At 43.3% G+C, this 20,796-nt stretch overlaps 1 protein-coding gene and 1 long non-coding RNA gene across 3 annotated transcripts in view; one reads left to right on the plus strand and one right to left on the minus strand.

Moving 5' to 3' along the window:
- The window catches only part of LOC137041243 (exostosin-1), a 448,506-nt gene extending 440,776 nt beyond the window's left edge, over positions 1-7,730 (plus strand). Inside the window, exons 11-12 of the mRNA XM_067417291.1 lie at positions 3,557-3,728; positions 6,292-7,730. Coding sequence (XP_067273392.1) covers positions 3,557-3,728; positions 6,292-6,477 — 358 coding nt within the window. The 3' untranslated portion in view covers positions 6,478-7,730. The remainder of the gene's footprint in view (positions 1-3,556; positions 3,729-6,291) is intronic.
- Positions 6,310-18,526, minus strand: LOC137041246 (uncharacterized). 2 transcript variants are annotated; one of them, XR_010898067.1, is made up of 3 exons: positions 18,366-18,526; positions 18,023-18,188; positions 6,310-6,441 (listed from the first exon to the last, which is right to left on the minus strand). It is a non-coding gene; the product is annotated as an uncharacterized lncRNA (long non-coding RNA). The 2 variants fall into 2 exon arrangements; XR_010898068.1 differs by having other exon boundaries at positions 18,362-18,526.
- Between the last annotated feature and the right edge of the window lie 2,270 nt (positions 18,527-20,796).

The raw sequence follows: 20,796 nt of genomic DNA on the forward strand, positions 1-20,796 counted from the left end.
CCCCGGGCCTCGGCCCCTGTCTCGACAGGTTGTCTGCTTCCTGGTTTAGGGCCCCCGGGATATATACTGCCTTGATTGACAGCAATTTCCCTTGGGCCCACAGGAGGATCCGATGTGCCAATTTGTCCAACGGACGAGACCTCAGACCCCCCTGGTGATTTATATAGGCCACCACGGACGTGTTGTCTGTTCTGACTAGTACGTGGTGGCCCCTGAGGTCGGGCAGGAACTGTTTCAATGCAAGAAACACTGCGAGCATCTCTAGCCGATTTATGTGCCAGTGCCGCTGATGTTCCTGCCATAGACCCTGGGATGAGCGACCACTCATGGTCGCCCCCCAGCCCGTGAGGGAGGCGTCTGTCGTTAGCGTTACGCGACGAACATGAGCCCCCAACACGGGACCCTGAGATAAAAACCCCGGGTTTTTCCACATGACCAGAGCACGTAGGCATCGCCGCGTGACTTTGATCGTGCGGAGCGGATTTCCCCTCGGGGAGAACCCTTGTGTTTTGAGCCACCACTGCAGTGGCCTCATGTACAGTAGGCCAAGAGGTATCACGTTGGACGCTGCTGCCATGAGACCTAACAGTTTCTGGAACTGTTTCACAGTGACGGCTCGGCCTAGCTTCTGTTCTTTGGCGGCTGCCAGGATCGACGCTATGCGTGTTGGCGATAATTGCGCCCGCATAATTATCGAGTCCCAGTTCACACCTAGAAAAGTGGTTCTCTGAGCCGGAGAAAGCACACTCTTCTTGGCGTTCAGCCTCAACCCCAGCTTCGACATATGGGCGAGAACAGCATCTCGATGCTGAACCGCCATCTGTTCTGTATTCGCTAGAATCAGCCAGTCGTCGATGTAGTTCAGTATGCGGATGCCCTGAAGACGCAGCGGCGCCAGAGCTGCATCCACACACTTGGTGAACGTGCGGGGTGACAGTGCTAGACCGAAGGGAAGTACACGATATTGGTATGCCTCTCCCCCGAAGGCAAACCTCAGGAACTTCCTGTGATGTGGAAGGATGGAGACATGAAAATACGCATCTTTGAGGTCTATGGTGACAAACCAATCCTCCGATCTGACCTGCGCTACAATCTGTCTGAGTGTAAGCATCTTGAATTTGAGCTTGGCCACCGAGCGATTCAATAGCCGCAGATCTAATATCGGGCGTAAGCCCCCATCCTTCTTCGGCACGATGAAGTAACGGCTGTAAAAGCCAGACTCCCTGCTGGGAGGGGAAACCCTCTCTATAGCCCCTTTTTGCAGGAGTGTCTCTACTTCCTGTGCCATTACCAGAGCCTGCTCCGGGCCCACCACTGTAGGTAGGACACCGCAGAAAGGAGGTGGCCGACTTCTGAATTGAATGGCGTACCCCCTTTCTACTATCTGCAGGACCCAATGAGATATATTTGATAGACGTTTCCATTCGTCTAGAAAATCTACTAAGGGAACCAGCCTCTCGAGGCTGGCCTCTGGTGTTCTTCGAGCAACAAATGCAGTGCCCTGAAGCGGCGGACCGGCAGGGAACGACTGACTTGACTGCTCGGGGACCCCCCGAAGGGGGTGCGGACCACCCTCAGGTGGCCCGCGGAGACCGACTGCGCCCCGGCATTGCGGCGGGGTTGGCAGCGCGGCCCCCCGAGGGTGCCGCAGGGAAACGGGTACCGTAGGCAGGGGTAGACACCGTTTCCCTACGGGGGGAACCACCCTCAGCGTCCTGACGCTTCTGGCGTCAGGAACGCTTCGACGAGGCCTTCTTGGCGATCAGGACTGTCCGCAGATCAGCCCTGCCCCTCGAAGGCCTCGTCTGAGAGCGCCGCCCCTCGTCCCCGCGCTGAGGGGGAGCCCGAGCGGCGACGCTCTGCTTTTGTTGTGCCCTGTGAGCTGAGCTCGTACTCGGCTTGGGCTGCCTGATGTCAGCGGCAGCCCCAGGGACCTGGACTCGGAGAGGGAGAAACTGCTTCAGCGCCGCAGCTTGTTTCTTTGACTCCTGGAACCTCTCGGTGACAGTGTGTACTGCGTCACCGAAGAGGCCACCAGGAGACAGCGGCGCGTCGAGCAGAAAGCTCTTCTCCCTCTCTTTGATTTCGGTGGGGTTGAGCCATAAATGTCTCTCCGTAGCCACCAATGCTGCCATCGAGCGGCCAACACATCTGGCCGTCTCTTTGGTGGCCCGGAGAGTTAGATCGGCTGCTGTTCTAAGCTCATTTATGACGTCACCCCCCACTTCATCGCGTCCATCTAGATCCCTGAGCAGGTCAGCCTGATAAGCCTGCATAATTGCCATGGTGTGAAGGCATGCAGCAGCCTGACCTGCCGCCGAGTACGCTTTGCCCACCAGTGCCGACGTTGTTTTCAATGGTCTGGTGGGCAAAGTCGGGGCCTTTAGGGACGATGCCGAGGAAGGCGAGAGATGGCTCGCAAGCGTCTCTTCTACCTTTGGCATCGCCCCATAACCGTAGTGCTTCAGCCCCATGATGTTACTATAGACCGTAGTCTGAGGGCTGAACACACGGTATGATGCCGGTCTCCTCCATGATGTTGCCACCTCGGTGTGCAAATCATGGAAGAATGGCAGGCCCCGCCGCTGAGGTTCTGAAGCGCGAGCGGGCAGGAATCTTTCGTCTAATTTACTAGAACGTCTCTTTCCTGCCTCAGATCTTTCTACGGGCCAGTCAATATTTAATCTGGCCACGGCTCGCGTTAGAACCTCAACGAGCTCATCACTCGCAGGAGACTGAAGTGGCGAATCTTCAGTCGCGATGCTCTCAACGTCCACCTCCTCGGAGCTGGATAGTTGGAGCACCGGCGGCTCTCTCGGGGGGGAAGAAACCGCAATGCGTGCTTCCAAGCCCCGAGAAGAACCGCTGGATGGAGCGGGTGAGGGCAGAGATAAGGCAGCGCCCGTCTCAAACCCCTCCGCAACATCCAATTGTGAACCCCACGACTGCAGCCTCCGCTCTGCCTCGGCAGCAGCGGGACCAGAGCCGCGGGGAACACGAGCCGAGGCACCCTCCTCGAAGAGTGCCCGGCGGGAGCGCAGCGTTCTCAGTGGCATACGCTCACAGTGCTCGCAAGCAGCCCCCTCGAGGGCTGCCTGGGCATGCTGCGCTCCCAAGCAGGCAACACAAAGAGAGTGTGTATCCCCACTCGTGATGTAGCGTGGGCAGGGATGAACACACCTCTTAAAGTTACTGCTTTCGCTCGCCATTTCACTATCTATTTTATTTTCTCTTTTTTGTAAAATATATGGAATATTTAACAAAGGGTGGAAAAACTCTTTCAATAGACAGACAAAAACACCAAATAGACAGACAGGTTCACACAGATCGCTTACTGAAGGCACAGAAGCTAGTTCCTGTTTGTTTTCACGGACGTTTTATAGCTTCCGGTCGATGACGTCATCACGCCGACGATCGATCTTTTTTCCGATGGAATGGTTCTACAGGCGCTTCACGACGCATTAACGCAGAGGCGTTCTCACAGCGTTTCGACGCAGCTCGAGTTCCCCGAAAGGGAAATATCTTTTTTAATATATTATATATTTATTTTGGACAGGTATTATCATCACCTGTACACATACTACCTGCCGATGTCTCTGCTATCGATGGTGGACCAGTTGGCCAACTGTGAGGATATCCTCATGAATTTCCTCATCTCTGCAGTAACCAAACTCCCGCCAATCAAAGTCACACAGAAAAAACAATACAAGGAGACCATGATGCAGCAGGTATGAGACTGTGTGTGTATGGGTTGTAAATAGATGAGTGTGTGTCCAGGGTGATTCCCTATTGAGATCAGAAATGTCTATGTAGTGTGTGATGGATGGAGCGCTCCAGGGCTGTGAGTGTGTGTGTGTGGATCTGATTCAGCAGTATTGGTCCGTTTGATGAATGTCTTCATGGTAAGGCAAGATTAATGATTGACAGCAAGGTTGCTGTACTATCCTTCTCTCTGTTTGTCTACCATACCCAATTCCCTCCTTCTCCTTCTCCCTTAATACATTTCTACATTATTTCTTTATTTACAATTATATAACTCCTATATGTCTTTTTAAAACTCTGCATTAGTGATTAGCCTTTTTTTAGAGCACAGTGACCAATGGCCAAAATCATGATAGCTAATATAGGCTATATATAATATGTTCTTTGTCCATTTTGCTTTGAAGTATAGATTTTCCCCCTATTTCTGCCCAACACAGTACAGGTTTGCAAATGCCAATATAGCACGGCTTCTTATACCTCACTGCTTTAGTAGTAACCCTGTTATCTACATTTTTCAGCTTGACTTTTAAGCAATGCAGCTTCAGTAACAAGCTTCTTTTTCTAACAAGGAGTATTACCACAAAATGCTACATCCTTGCTTTTTGTCACATTGTTATGATTTATCTCTAGTACCATCATTATCGTTCATTTAATGTCATCACCCATATTCAGATACTGTTTGTGGCAGAAATGTCCTGCTCTGATTTAAAAAAAAATAAGCTAGTGTACCTTTAAATACTGTAGGTATGTAGTTAGCTATGTTTTGTTATTAGCTTGTAGCTTGGGCTTGCTAAAGCCGCGTTTCCACCGCAGGAACTTTCCCCAGAAACTAGGAACTTTGGGGTGGTACTCGGTGGGTTTCGACAGCAGGAACCAGGGTCTAAATGAAGTTCCGGGTAAATATTTCCCCCTCCAAATGGCCCTGCTCGCGAGGTAGTACTTTCTCAAAGTTCAGGAACTTTCAAGGATGGGACTAGGGCACTGAACATGCTGATTGGTTAAGCTCACGCAGCCTTTTATTTCAACTGTCATTTTTAAAAGTATTTTGCGAGTTTCGTTCTTCATTCAGTAAATATCAGTCTTGCTCTTTCTGTCTGTTGGCACACTTTCAACTCAACTCAGTGTCCGTAATAGCTGATAATAACTACATTGTCATTTTAAATCTAGCTTTACAAGCTTTCAGAATACGCTAGTGCTGTTTTCCGCCGGTATGTTAATTACCTTTAGTAAACCAATACATAACCAGCAAAAGCAGCACAGCTTGAATTTATTACTTTTGAGTGTGCATCCTTACATGATGTGACAGCGCACGCCTTCACCACTAAAGAGCGTGCGCCGCGCTCACATAATGCTGACGAGAGGAAAGTACATTTTTCTGAGGGGTAAACTTTTTATTTCGTAAGAAAGTATGAAGGTAAGGTTGGAATAATGACACAGACATAGCCTGGCTACACCCTCTCATCTTGACAGCGTATATTGTACCAGGCAGTTTTTACTTCAACTGCGACTGACAACATTTTTATTTTTTCTGAGATGATTATTACACGTGATTGTTACGTGTAACAACAACAAATAAATAGCTTATATAATACCGTTTTAGTCCTGGTGGCCTTTAAGAGTTGCTGTGGCTACAGTTAACACATTCCAGCTGTTGGAGAGGACAGCGTCGACATTGTTGATGCGGCAGACAAACTGCATGTCAAAAAATGATTTTGAAAGTCAATCACATGTAAACACCAGCTCGGGTTAGATAACGTCTCATGTAAACAGTCCACTAAATCTTTTAATCGGAATGATTTCAACCGGAATGACAAAAAAGTGTGCAGGTAATCTTGGCTAGTGCCACGCAAAAATGATTACTGTCCGTCACTGACTGGGAGGAGCAGCGCAGTCCTACATCACCGGACTAATTTGCATTAATCTTCACAGTACTTTAGACCTGGAAACGCAGACAGTTAGCAGGTCTGGGGGCAAAAAAGGTCCTGTAAAAGAAGTTCAAATTGAGTAATTTCGGTGGAAACGGGCTTAACTAGTTTTTCTAAAAGGGCATTTTTATTGTAGTTTAAATACTTTATAAATAGTTGGAGTTTGGGAACTTTATGGTTTTACCCAATATTTGCTAAAAATTCACTTGAACTTAAACTATAAGCTAACGCTAGAAGCTAAATTTGCTGATTATAATTTCAAAATGGTAAAATATCAGTCATGCCAGTATGTCTAAAAATTTTGTAATAAAAATATTGGTATGTTCCTCTCAAAGGACTGGGTGCATGTAGCTCTGTATTAGCGGATTGTAAGTTTCTTTAACAAGGAGCTAGACATACTTCCAAAGTGTTTCTCATGAATGTAAGGCCATAACTGTCGTCTATCCTCTGAGTCGTGAAATGAACACTCCGTGTTCGCTCTGTTTGTCAGTGTCTTTTAAAGTGCTGCCCAATTTCAGTAACATGTTCCTACCCTCATTCATAATCTGCCTGGTGAACCATACACAGACCTCGCTCTCCCTCTCTCTCTCTCTCTCTCTCTCAGGGCTCTAAGGCGTCTCGATGGGCTGACCCAGACCACTTTGCACAGCGTCAGTCCTGCATGAACTCTTTCACAAGCTGGTTTGGCTTCATGCCTCTCTTTCACTCTCAGTTGCGTCTGGATCCCGTCCTCTTCAAAGACCAGGTCTCCATCCTACGCAAGAAATACAGAGACATCGAAAGGTTGTGAGAGGCTTTCTTCCCCTGCACACTCCTGTGAACTCACCCGGACATCCCGAAATAGACCTGCAGTGTTTGATTCGCCTGGACTAATTACAGACCAGATACAAATACTATATATTCCATCTACAGAATAAATTATTACAAAATATGCAACACTGAATGGTTTTATCTGCGGCTGAAGGTTTTGCGGCAGACAGCTGCTCAGAATGGAACCGGTCTTTGCGTGTTTGAATTTGTCGTCGTTGTCTGTGTTGTTGTTTGGGAGGGCAAGTGTTCGCTGCACACGTATAAACAGGCGTGTGAATGGAAGAAAATAGCTCAAAAAGTCGCCTATGCCTGCAATATGTATTTTAATTTCAATTATTTTTTTTAAGAAATTATCTTTTTTTTAAAGAAGTTAAAAAATAAAATCTATGAATGCAAAGTGGGTTTGCACCCTAAATATTCATTTCTGTTTCATTTGAGTGTGTTTCCCCACCTTTAATACACCAATTTTACTTTATCAAATATGAATAGTATTGTTTATGGTGTTTTGAGAAAATCAGCAGTACGTTTCTGCAGTTCAGGTTGGAAAGCTAGCATAGTGCACTTGAATAATTTGCGAGAAGGGTGTGAATTATGGGGGATGGGTGTTAATTAAGGCATCAACTCCCTTAAATGGGTAATTAACTGCTGGTAAAATGGGCTTTCAAGAAAACTTGGCTGCCTGCACAGTAGAAAAGTGGAGAAAAATTAAATCGGTGCTACCTTACTAGAGAAAACAATGAAAAAATGGCTGTTATATTTCCTTGTACCAAATAGGTTGGAAAACTTCAGCACCCATAATGCACTGGGCATGGCCACTCCCACCAGTTTGCTATGGATACGCTTACCACAGTATTACGCTATACGGCGGACTTTACGACAGACAACTCAGAGTATGTTCCCGGTTAACACACAAGACAAGACAGAGCGACTAATCGATTATTCACCATGGAAACAGATGCTAAGAAAAAGCATACAATTTTACTTTCTTCTTCTTCTTTTGTTACTTTGCATGAATGTGAGTGCATTTGCCGGTAGATGTAGGTCACGACTGCAGCCGGTGATGAGGCTGAAAGCAGCACATCCAGTGCAAGAAGGCTTTGACTATTTCATTTTACTTAACATTGTTATTTATCTGCTGTTTTAACAAGACCATTCTGAGGAATACTGGTTTATTCATGGCCTTTTTGTGCACTTAACTGAGACTTTTGTTCATTGTTTGTAGACATTTAAGAGGCTGTTGTGTCGACCTTGATTTATTGCCAGTTTTATTTAGATTTTTTAGAAAATAAACAAGATTTCTCATCTTACAAATCAATTATTTCTTATTTCCACTGGTATGTCTGTCAGGTGTTGAGGATTAGTGCATTGTTGAGCATATATATTTAGTATGAGTAAAATACTGTTAAAAATCAGGGGCCCTATTCACAAAACATTTGATCTTAGCACTAAGAGTTCTCCTAAATGGCAGTAAAAGTTCGTAGTTAAGAGTTTTCTCTTAAAACCTATTCACAAAGCTTCTGAGAGCAACTTTTACTAAGGAATAGAGAGAAGTTTTAAACTAAGAGTAAGGGCGGGGTTGACCTCGTTGTTATGCATTAGTGATTTAATTCATAGAAATTTGATTTATTTATAGAAATATTTAATTTAATTATAGAAATATTTTGTTGAATGAGGTTTCATGATGCTATATTCAATTTTTTAAAAAAAAATAAGAATATTGCCATATTCAAATAAAGAAAAATGTTGTCATATTCAAAGAAATATTTTAAACAGTAGGCTAACTGTCACTAATTCAACTATGTTCAGCTAATTGTCAATCTCTTACATGTCTGCATCTCCGGAGGCTATCTAATACACAGAGAGGAGGTATATACACATCCAAGAGCCAACATTTTGCAACAGTTTTCTGCATCCCTCCGCCACCCCGTTCCTCACTCTAGGACGGCGATACGGGGCAGAACTCTGGGTTTGGGCTAAATTTTGAGTTTAGAGCCCTCGATCGCTTCAAACAGTTGAATTGCCTCAATATTGTATAGGGTCTTTGGGCGGATTGCGGCAAGAGCCATTATGATTGTTTGTGATTTGGTCGTAGTGACTGAGGAGTCCTCTTGACTATTCCTAGCGTTTCATGGATTTAGGAGTTCGTTTTAGTGCTAAAATGCATTGTGAAATACACTTAGACTAAAAATTCAGGAGTCCTAAAATTAGGACTGACGCGGTCATTATTTCTCCTAAATTTGTAACCCCTCCTTTTCAAACCACCCGCTCCAAGCGGGACTTGAACCTGGGTCCACCGGCATGAGAGTCAGATTTTCTAACAAGGAGGCTAAAGGCTGCAACCTCTCAAGACAGTCACTAGAGCAGGGGCGTAGCACCAAATTTTGGGCCCTGGGTACAAACCATCTTGCTGGGCCCCCGTACCATGTATGTGTATGTATAGAAAACGGACTTCCCTGCCTCGGGCCCTGGTTACTCAGTACCCTTTATGCCCCCATTCCCACGCCCCTGCACTAGAGCATCTCTTGAGGTCAGCGGAGTGAAGTTTACTTGCACAGATGTCTACTAGCTGGCCGGTAAGTTAGGAGCTACATTTGGTCTTAAGATGTTTTGTGAATATGATCATTGTATTAGAATTGGTAACTTGTAACTTGTAATGAAGTCATTTTTGCTGTAAGGAATCTGTACTTTTACTCAAGTATGGTTTTCAGGTACTATTTACGCCTCTGCAAATTTAATTATATTAATATAACTAGGCCTTATTTATTATATACCATGCATCTGAATACCTCTTAAGCAAACTAACCCTTGAACATAATCTTCTCCAGAGCAGGTTATGTTCAGAGAGTAAGTTGTTATGGTTACTTACATATCCTGAAAGTTACCTCTGTTTTTGGAACCGAAAGAGGAGGTTATCTTACTTTTAAACACACCCAGGTATGTCACATAACCTGCTTTCTGAAATACCCCCCAGAACAAATAAACATGGTTTATTTACATATAGCCTACTACCGAGTCGTACCGACATAGTAACACAAAAAATGGGCTGGGTTACACTTTAAAGTGTAACCCTGAGAAAAAAAAAATGTGTGCATTAGGGGTGGGAATCTTTTACCATCTCACGATTCAATTTGATTCCGATTATTGAGGCCACGATTCGATTCATAATCGATTTTCGATTCAAAAAGATTTTCGATTCAAAACGATTCGATTTTGAAAATATCAAAATTAAATCCGCACCCGCCCAGACCCTTTAATATGTGGCCCGTGTAATACCCGACCCGTGCCCGCGATAAAATCACACGCTAAAATCATTCAAATTAAAATGCTTTATTTTTTATCTTGCACCTCTCAACATCAACAGCGTCATGAATGGGCTAATGAAAGAGGCTCTGCCTTTAAAGACTCGTTGTCAACAATTTCATATACTCCACTCACCAACTTTACTTTTACAGCGAGCGTTGCAGGAGTAGCAATGGTAAAAGCGCTGCAGGAGTAGCAAAGTAAAAGTTTTACTTCATCCATTGCTACACCTGCAACGCTCGCTCCGACTGGGTTACGAGAGGCATTAACAAAAGTTGCACTGTCGCAGTGGTGATGACGTAATGGTTCAAATGGCATATCGTTGTTGCGTGTATGTGTAATGGTAATCTGGACATAGAAATTGTAATAGCCTACAATATGTTCGAGGGGGAAGAAGGAGGTGGGAACCGGCGAACATTTAAAAGACTTTAACCAAACAAAACGAAAGTAACGTGGGCAGCCCCTCACGGACAACTGCCACACACACACACATAATAAAACGTAAACACAACTCAACGTCAAATCCAGGTCTGGTGATCTCTCGTCCTTGCCTCCGAGCTCCCTCAGAGGACTCGGTGTGGCTCGCAGGTGACGCTCATTCACAATCACGCCCCGGTCTCGCTCGCTCTCTTGCTCGTCCACCTCGCCACAGAAATATTGCACATATTTTTCATCCGCGCTACTACCCGCCCGCACAGAGTTAATTATCCGCCCGCATCCCCGCCCATGATTTTTATAAATGTCTCAATTTGCCACATTTATGCCGTTGCAGGACTCTACGTCGCGTATAGGCTAGTTACAAAATGAAGACGAACAGCCAGCTGATTTTAGTAATTTATTAAATCGATTATTCGATATTTCAGATCGATTCTGAATCGTTGCAAATGAGAATCTAGATTTTTCTCATTTTTTGGCACACCCCTAGTGTGCATGTTATCATATTTGTTCTTGTATATCTGAGGCATGGGTTTCGTCTAAAATCCCCCTTATACCATTATATAGAGCACTGTTTGAGCGGACAACCATGGGTCTGTCCCAGCACACACTCTTGTGGTCTTTGCACTTACTTGTCTACTTACATGACGTGTTTGCTGTATTTTAGCCAAGTAGGCCAAAGTTGGCGTGTAGAACTTTTGATTTACAATGCATGGGACACTTACAACACACTGTTTTTACAGACCTTTATTCACATTTTTTTTTTTTTTGAATACTTTGCACAATACATGTTCAGTAGGCCCTATGCAACAGAGGACCCATTTTCTTTCTAATTTAATTTCTTCTAATTACAGTAAGTGATAAAAAGTAGTTGTAAATATTTTACAGAATGCACATACTCCTCTATATACCAATAAAATGTGCAAACCTTTGTTTTACTAGCAAATTATATGTAATATCTAATTAATTTAAAATTCTAATTCATTTTCCTCAACATTGCATGATCTAGGGGCATATGAGTTCCTGAATATAATGAGTGATGGGATACACTTAGCTTTAAATGCTGCTCTGAAGCAATATTAAAGATTGTGTGGATTCACTGGCCCCACACTCTCAAAAAAAAAGGTACAGTGGAGGTACAGTTTTGTTCCTTGGGGAACAAACCATTTAACTGTTGTTTTAAAGTTACATAATTGGTCCTTAGTTACAACATTGTTTTTCTCAGTTTGGTCCTAGTGAGTTGCCGTCCTGCAGAGTTTGGTCCCAACCCTGAAAGATGTCTATAGAAGCTCTTATATTGAGAATTAACAGAGGTTTAGATGATGTTTTATTGAAAATTTTTGGTCACCATTATGGTGATCAGTGTTTCCTTTATTTGGGCAGTTTGACTTGGATTTTTGGAGTTTGTGGTTTTTGTTACAGTGCAAAAACAAAACAAATAATTGTTCAAAAGAAAAGAAGCCATAAACAAAATGTATCATGAACAATAATGTTTGAGTCATCACTGAATATACTGTAAATATTAATAAATAATATTCACAAACAATACTTTCTTGCCACAGATCAGATATTCTGAATTCTGATTATTAAAAACAGGCTGGGGCTTTAGACACACAATGATATAAAGAATCAGCATATAAATCTCAACAATGGTGAGCTTCACCAATGCATGCATGGCTGCATGGGAGCCATGAGTTTTATACTGTGGTGGCTTAGAAGGGTTAGAGCTTAACTCTGGAGAACATCAGCTCTCAGGACTGAACTTGCCTATCCCTGACTTAGCGGTACAAAAATGTACCCTTAATTGCCACTTGTACCTTAAAAGATACAAATACTTTTTTTGACAGTGCATTTGTAGTTCTTTCGAGTGCACTCATTCAGTCCCATAATGTAGTGCAATAACGAGTGTACAACACGTGCACTCTGTATTCTAACACAACTGCATTTTTCTCAGGTTGTGCAGTGTCGCTTATGCTGCCTCATGGTAAGGATGAGTCAGGGAAATCTAGTTTTTTTTACTTTGATTTTTTAGCTTTAACATTTTTAACATAATTGAATAAAAGCAGACAAATTATGAAAAGCTTCTCATATCATTATCCATATGATGAAACTGTCTGAGAGAAGTTGCATCTCTGCATTCATTCCCTTTAAAGTCTGTGACTATAGCTGTCAAAGTATTACTTGTATAACAAATCCACCACCTTCAACAATACATTTCAAAACAATTACTGTCCATCCTCAAACCTCCTGCTGTGAGCAATGTTTCTGTTGTTATGCCTAGTCTGTACTGTTGGTCTTGCAAGGACTATAGCTTTTTGAGATATGTACTCTATTTTGTGTGAAATATCTTCCAGGAACTAGAACATTCCTTGTTTCGGAAGATCGCTTGCAAAGCTGTTTTATTGCAGACTTAACCTCTTCGTTTTTGAAGCAATAACCATTGGAAAAGTATCATTTAATATATTAACATGCAATACAACAGATACACTCTACTCTATGGATACATTTATGCATGTAGTGAAGGAGGACATGAAGGTAGTCGGTCTGAGAGAAGAGGATACAGAGGATAGAAATAGATGGAGGCAGATGATCCCCTGAAGGGAACAGCCGAAAGAAGAAGAAGAAGACTCTACTCTGCTTTTGTCTTAGGTCTCACCAAATTAATTCCAGCATCTCACTCAAAGATAGTGTCCACAGCGAAAATCATTTCCTTCCTTTTTAATTAACTATTAAATTGTTTAATCAACATTTGCACAAGGTTTATATATATATATATATATATATATATATATATACACACACACACACACACACACACACAAACACCCATCAGGCATAACATTATGACCACCGACAGGTGAAGTGAATAACACTGATTATATCTTCATCACAGCACCTGTTAGTGGGTGGGATATATTGGGCAGCAATGTTTGTCATCAAAGTAAAAAAAAAAGTGGACAAGCTTACGGATTTGAGCAAATTCGACAAGGGCAAAATTTTAAAGGCTTGATGACTGGGTCAGCGCAGCTCCAAAACTGCAGCTCTTGTGGGGTGTTCCCAGTCTGCAGTGGTCAGAATCTATCAAAAGTGTCCAAGGAAGGAACAGCGGTGACTGACCCAACACAATCTCATGGTCATGCGTATAAATAGTACGAGTTTGCAATCTCGAGGAATGTGCGTATGGTACGCGGTTTTTCGCGTGCATATGATACACACTTTATGGCGTGCATATGACACGCTCTTGGGTAGGTTTAGGGTGGTGGGGTGGGGGGTTCGTATGTATAATACGCCATAAAGTGCGTATCATATGCACCCGAAAAACTGCGTACCATAACCACGCCAAAACTCATTTTGGTGTATACATTCCACGAGATTGCAAACTCGTACTATTTATACGCATTTTCGTGAGATCTGTCTCCAGTGAGGGTCATGGCCAAGGCTCATTGATGCATTCTGATGAGGCGTTTGTGGATAGTTCATGTTTTCACTGCGGGAACAAAACTATCTTGGAGCTTAGATCGAGACTCGCCTACCTTCGGGATGGTGGAGTCCCCCTCCTCATACCTCAATCTAGAGCTATCCTTGCCCAGCGGGATAGACCTACTTCAACAAGACAATAGACCTAATGCCCGAGGTGATCTGAGGATTACGTTCAGGGTAACCCGCCAAGCGAGCCTCCACGGACCCCTGATCCCTCACAAGTCCTGCAGCTGGTGGTGCTTCCGCGAGAAGCTTCTGGCCCCTCCCATGGGCATCCAGTTGGGACTTTTGGGGCACCAGCGGATGAGCAGATGTTGATCTCTGCATCGGAGGGGGAGTTTCTAGGGGCGGGTCGCACTGGTTCTCAGCGTCCCCCCACGGTGATCAGTTACATATTTTACATACTTACCGCAGTAATAATTACATTTAGCATATTACATGCAACTAACCCTTCAGCCAAACCCTATTCCCACCCTAACCCTATATTAAGTGCATGTTGTAAATTAATATTACTCAGTACTGTAACAATGACACCTTATAATAAAATTGAGTTTTACTACAGTATTTATTACACTGAATGTAGATGTAATTACATGAAGGATTTTTTAAGATATAAGTGCCCTAAATGAATGCTTAAAATGCTATCAAGTGGTAAACATAGTAAAAGGTTTTTTGTTGTTGTTGTTTTTGTTAGTATCAATATCAGACAGTAGGCACATCTGCAAAACATCTGTTATGCAAATATGCTATTTATGTTATGCAAATACAATACTGAAACTAGAAACATTTATTAACCAATTTTATCTTCTCATGAAGGCTGAAAGTGTATATCTGACTGAATCCCAAATGTAAAAATTAAGGTATGTTTGTGCAAAAAAAATTTGTAACAGCATCTATGTATTTGGGCATAGTTTTATTTTATTCATATTTGGTTTATGTTACACTGTCAAAATAAGTTTTTGCATACAACAAGCCTAATACAAACTCATGTCTTCTAAATCCATGTGGATGTGATACTGGATCTGACCTCCCCATGTGACCCCATACCATCTGTATATCAGCATATTAGCATATGTTAGCGGGGCTGATGTAATTTATACACACTCTCTTGAAGTTTTTGTCTCACAGGTGATGTCTTTATTAGAGCTGCAGTGATGTGCGTGTATGTATTGACAGGCTTTGATATCTGTCTGAAGTTTAAACTCTTTCATCTTTATGACAAACAGACAGAACAAAAAAAAGAATGGTGATAGGTGGAGATCTGCCCTTTCACAGTATCTCCTCTCGCTCTTTCTCTCTCTCTCTCTCTCTCTCTCTCTCTCTCTCTCTCTCTCTCTCTCTCTCTCTCTCTCTCTCTCTCTCTCTCTCTCTCTCTCTCTCTCTCTCTCTCTCTCTCTCTCGTTAGTCTGTGTTCTCTTCTTGTTCACCTTTTCCTGTCGGCTCTCATCAGGATGATATCTTCACTCCACAACCACGGAGACTTGCAGAAATGATGCTCCTCTCACTGTTGAACATGCCGTAGATGTTTCAAAAGCTTCAACATAACTAGTCCAACAAAGTTAAAATTTTTATAAAGGGATTCTTCAACTAGACATTAATATTATCTTATCTAATCTTTACTCACACTCATGTCTTCGCAAATACGTATTTCTTTTTTCAGATGAACACTAACACTAATACATTTTTGTTAATTTAATGCAAATTTACTGCTCTTCATATATCACACCATGTTCTTTCATTTGGACAGAGGAGAACTGCCTCCCCAAATGAGTCTGGTTTATCCCAAGGTTTTTATTTTTTCCTCAGGGAAAACTCTCTGGTCATGAGCCACTATAGGTGCCACTATGTACAGCAGGCAAAATGTATTATGTTAGAAGCAACTGCCAAAAGTTTCACAGTGATGAGCTGGTCTAGCTTGATTCTGATTGCTTCTAACAGAACCGACTTGATACGTGCGGGAGACAGATGTAGCTGCATCGTAACCATGTTCCAAATTACTCCTGGGAAAGTATTTATCTTGAGACTTAAGCTTGGAACATACTCTGCAAGAACAAAAAAATTAGTTTGTTTTCTCGAGGTGGCAAGAACAAGAACAAAGTTCATTCTGGCCAGTACATTCCATACTTCACAAGAAAAGCAGGTGCCAATCATCCGCGCTCCTCCACATTAATCACGGCCACTTTAAATGTATGACCAATCACACAATAGTTCTCGGACACCCGCAAGAAAAAAAATTCTGCTCAGACAATGTGTCGAGAGCAAGCTGCGAGAACTCCCAAACCAGGGCAGCCCTGGGAGTGAGAACTTTTTTCTCTGTTCGTGCGGAGTGTGTTGAAGCCTTTAGGCAGAATGGAAGAACCAGATATTGCTATTCTTCTCCCCCGAATGTGAACCTCTGGAACTTAATGTGCCGCTGAAGGATGGAAATGTGGAAGTATGCATCTGTCAGATTGGTTGTGACAAACCAGTCCTCGGACCTGATTTGAAACACGATTAAAGGAATTGTCAGCATCTTGAGCCTTAGAGACTGGTTTAAGTGACAAAGATCGAAAATGGGATGTAACCCCTATCCTTTTTTGGAACTATGAAGTACCAGCTTTTCTTCTCTCTGCTGGAGGAATATGTTCTGTGGTCCTTTGTCAGAAGAGAATTTACTTCTTGTTCCATAACTCAAGCCTGCTTTGAGATGCAACATTGTCTTTTTGCTACTGTCTGTATGAAGAACCTGAAACACATGGCTGGGACTGCCCTTTGGCAGCATCCCCATTGGGCCGATGGAATGAACCTCTGGAATGTTGCCACCTGCTTCTTTGCTTCCTGAAACCGCTCAACAACCCTGCTCACAGAATCACTGAAGAGGCCAGGTGGCAACAGCGAGGCATCAAGGAGGAAAGACTTGTCCTTCTCCTTGATACCCGAGAGGTTCAAACAGAGGTGTCTCTCCATTACCACCATAACTGCCATGAAGCAGCCGATGGTGGGCCCTCTGTGGCATGGAGAGATAAATCAGTGGCTGGCTGCAGCTCTTTAATAGTGATGTGCCCCACCTCTTTGGCTTCATCCAGGTTTCTGAGAAGGTCAGCTTGGTCCATTTGTAAAATACCCATAGTGTAAAGACAAGTACCAGCCTGACCCGCTGCTATGTATGCCTTGCCCACCAGCAAAGAAGTAATACGGCAAGGGTTGGTGGACAATGTCTGGGCTTTAAGGGAAAATGCAGCTTCATGGGAGAGATTAGCAGCCAATGTCTCTTCAACCCTGGGCATCGTCCCAGTAGACATTTTTATTAAGCCCTTAAATCGATGAATAGTGGTGGAAAGTAGGACTAGATAGGTAGGAGGAGAATGGCTTTTTCCATGGTCTCAACAACTCAGACTGGAGATTTGGGAGGAAAAGGTCAACTCAGACGTGGAGGTTCTGACTGTGTATGCAGGAAGTGCTCATATATAACTTGCTTTTTCAAAGCGCTTTCCACTTCTCAGCTGGACAGTCATTATTTAGTTATTTAGACACAGCACGAGACACAACCTCCATAAACTCTTCATACTGGGCGAATATAGCTGGTGAATCTCTAATATCACTTACTAGCATCACTTAGGGTGGAATAAGCCACAGAATGGGTTTTCGTATCCTGAGATTGAGCAGATGAACCAGTGGAACCAATCACAAAATCAGATATGAGGGACGAGTACAGTTTATGCCAAGTATAGGCTTAGAACCAGGGTAAGATGCTTCTACGTCAGTGTACTCTGATTTTAGGGATAAGTTATGGATAGGGTTTGGTTTAGGGGAAAGGATGTGGTTAGGATTACATTTTCAGAATAGAATGTTGTTCCAGGATCAACTAAATATGTTGATCCAGGAACATGCCTTACTATGCCATACATGCAGAATAACAGTGACCAGGTGGCCACAAATGACACTGTGACTGAGTCACTGAATTATTCACTCCGCCAATTCATGATAAAACAATGATTCTTTCTGGAATTAAACTATATACACTATACTCTATATAGATCAGAACAAGCAGCGGTTGATTTTGCATTGGCTTTGTCTGGAACTATTTTCGTTGGGAAAGCAAAAAAGATAAAGTAACTAGAATTTTGTCTAAATTCAGTTGTTTATTGGATTGTTATATAAAATAAAAAGCAGACTTTCAATTAGGCTGTTGCTCTTAAAATCAGCATTGTTGCTTAAGTGACAGTGATTAACTGACGCATACAATATACTAATATAGTATTATGTTGTGCTCATGGCCAGCACATGTGATTTTCTCCAAAAGTCTGAACAAAGAAAGTTAACCCCTTTACCTCAGATTTTGATTTAACTTCCAATTTCTCTCTTTAGCAGACACTTGTATTTCTTGGCATTAGCATCCTTGGAACTTCCTCTCCACTGAACGACTTCTGACTGACAGGCGCTATCAGGGATGGTGGGAATGAAGGGTGTGTATGTGTGTGTGTGTGTGGCCTGTCCCTGAAAGGAAAACAGGCAGCTGTCAGAAAAGTGAAAAGTCAATAACTACAGACATCAGAAAGCCCATCTCTGGGTGTGCATGTGTGTGACATATCTCTCCTGCTTAATCCACACAGGACTGCACATCAGAATCAGTTCAGTTCTCCACACATCAAACAGTGCAGCATACTTACACACCTCCAGAGAACCTGCCGCTGCAGTTCAGTTTACTCCAGTGTCTCTCTCTCTCTCACTCGACAAACACCTGTTCAGACGACTGCCACATCTCTGGAGACTCTAATCCGCTTCCACCGTCCTCTCTTCCTTTCACCCTCCATCCATATCTCTCTCTGGCTTTCTTTCTCTGCCTGCTTTCAGTTCAGTGGAATTAGATTTGACTCAATTCAATTGAGTTCAGCTCCATCAAAGGATGTTTGTTGGCAGGATCAGTTTGTTCTCTTTTCAATAGAGAGCGTCATAAAGCCTATTCCTCTTTTAGACTGTCTCTCTCTCTCTCTCTCTCTCTCTCTCTCTCTCTCTCTCTCTCTCTCTCTCTCTCTCTCTCTCTCTCCTTCCCCAGGGTCTTATTCCCTGCATCACTGCAGTGTTTGTCCACCGAAGTGCATGTGTGGGAACCTAATACAGAGTGTTATAAAATGCTGTGTCATAAAGTGTATAATGCTCCAGGGCTTTTTGACCCCCTCTGTGCCACACAATAATTATAATAATTACTATACAAGTACATTTTTTGAACAAAATGTGAGCGATGCTTGCTGGTGCTAAATTCACAATCAGGCTGCTGTAGTCAAATAAACCAAAACCCACGTGTCTATGATATTCTACTGCAGGGATATGATTAAGGGGGGCAAGAGCCCACCTCCTGTGATATTCTCATGCAGAGATATGACTGAAGTCCCTAGGGGCATTTGAGGGCCCACATGAGGATTCTATACTACCCTAAGAAAGAAAAACTAGCACGTCTAGCATGTCCTTATGACAGAGATGGGAAACTTTGGTACTGGAGGGGCACTGTCCGGCAGAGTTTAGTTCCAAGCTCAATCAAACACTCCTGCTTGCAATTGTCGATCAATTCTGAAGACATAGGTTAGATTTTTCAGGTTTTTTTTGATTAAGGGTGGAAATAAACTTTGGATGACATTGGCCCTCAAGGACAGGGGTTGCCCATCCCTGTTCTATAATATTCTAGTTCAGAGATATGGTTCATTTGATTGGGGTTGGAGCTAAACTCTGCAGGACAGCGGCCCTCCAGGACTGAGTCTGGGGACAACCTGCTCTATGATATGCTGGTGGTAGTCTGGGATCCTAGTCTCTGCACCAGAATATCATAAGCCACATTTCCACTGTCACTTTGGGGGCTTGATCAGGCCTTGTCGGGGCTTCCTTGGGGCCAACGGCCAGGATTTTTTGGCCCGCCGAATACCCACCAAATACTCATACTCCAAAGAGGGCCAGCTCAGGCTTAAGGAGTGGTTACGAACAAATGCAGTTAAGTGAGTCTAGAAACGGCAGGGCCGGCGCCACAGAAGATTTCATATACCCGCTAACATCAGTAAAGACTTTTAAAATCATTTTTGCTCAAAACTCACTTTCAGACAGCAGTAAGTGTTTGAAATAACTGTTTGTGATTCAATGTGGATTTTGATCACTGTAAGGCATAAATATTGATGCAAAAGACTATTTGTGCTAACCATTACCATAGAAAACAGTAGGGGTGTCCCCAGGGTTGCCAACTATGTATTTGGCGTATCTCTCACTCTGCCCAACTTAATCTCATGGCAAATTGCCAAACCTGCTTTTGATATTAAACGATGTTCTATTAACAAAGATTCGGGAGGAGGGCTTTCAGATAATTGACACAGGTGGAGAGCACTCAGCTAATCAACAAGAGGTGTATATATACACGCAGCAGTCTTACCTCTGTTCTGTTGACAGTTTATCAGCACCCCTCCTCCACCCCTTCTCCACATTTTGCTCTTTTAGTTCTAACCACTTACACGAAAGAGGGGGGGGGGGGGGGGTACTCTGGGTTCGGGCCAAGTTCGAGCTCGAATCCCTCCCCCCGGACAGCATGCCAAATACGCATTTATATTACTCTATATAATTATATGTAAGTGTGAACTCGTGAAACAAGCTACGCTTTTAATTTTTTTCAAAGTGAAATTCAAACAATAAATAGCGTTTTGGCGCTAATGAGACATAATATTAAAGCGTTAAAAAACATGTGGGACATGTGGTCTTCACCTCACAGCCGGTGGAAAATAAGACACGGGCAGATATCACGTTCATGCATGTGGTTATTAACGTTACTGTAGTGTGAAGCAGAGCAGGACAGAGTGTTGTGGAGCTGAGCACGGCCGCTGGAGCGATTGTTAAACAAATACCCACCTTGCGAACACCGGGACTTTTATTATGACAGGACGGGACACATTCGCCAGGCGCATGCACTGATCCGCTCTTCCGGTTATGATTATGAGGTAATGCAGCATATTAGATACATTTAAGTGTGTTGAAAATGATGTTATGGCGTTACTCTGTGCGTTCACTTGTTCACAGTGCTAAGAGTAAAGCGCTCCTGCCAAATAAAACACGAAACCGAGGGTAACGCAGA

Source organism: Pseudorasbora parva, chromosome 15 (genome assembly GCF_024679245.1).
Source record: "Pseudorasbora parva isolate DD20220531a chromosome 15, ASM2467924v1, whole genome shotgun sequence".
In the NCBI taxonomy this organism is placed as follows: domain Eukaryota; kingdom Metazoa; phylum Chordata; class Actinopteri; order Cypriniformes; family Gobionidae; genus Pseudorasbora; species Pseudorasbora parva.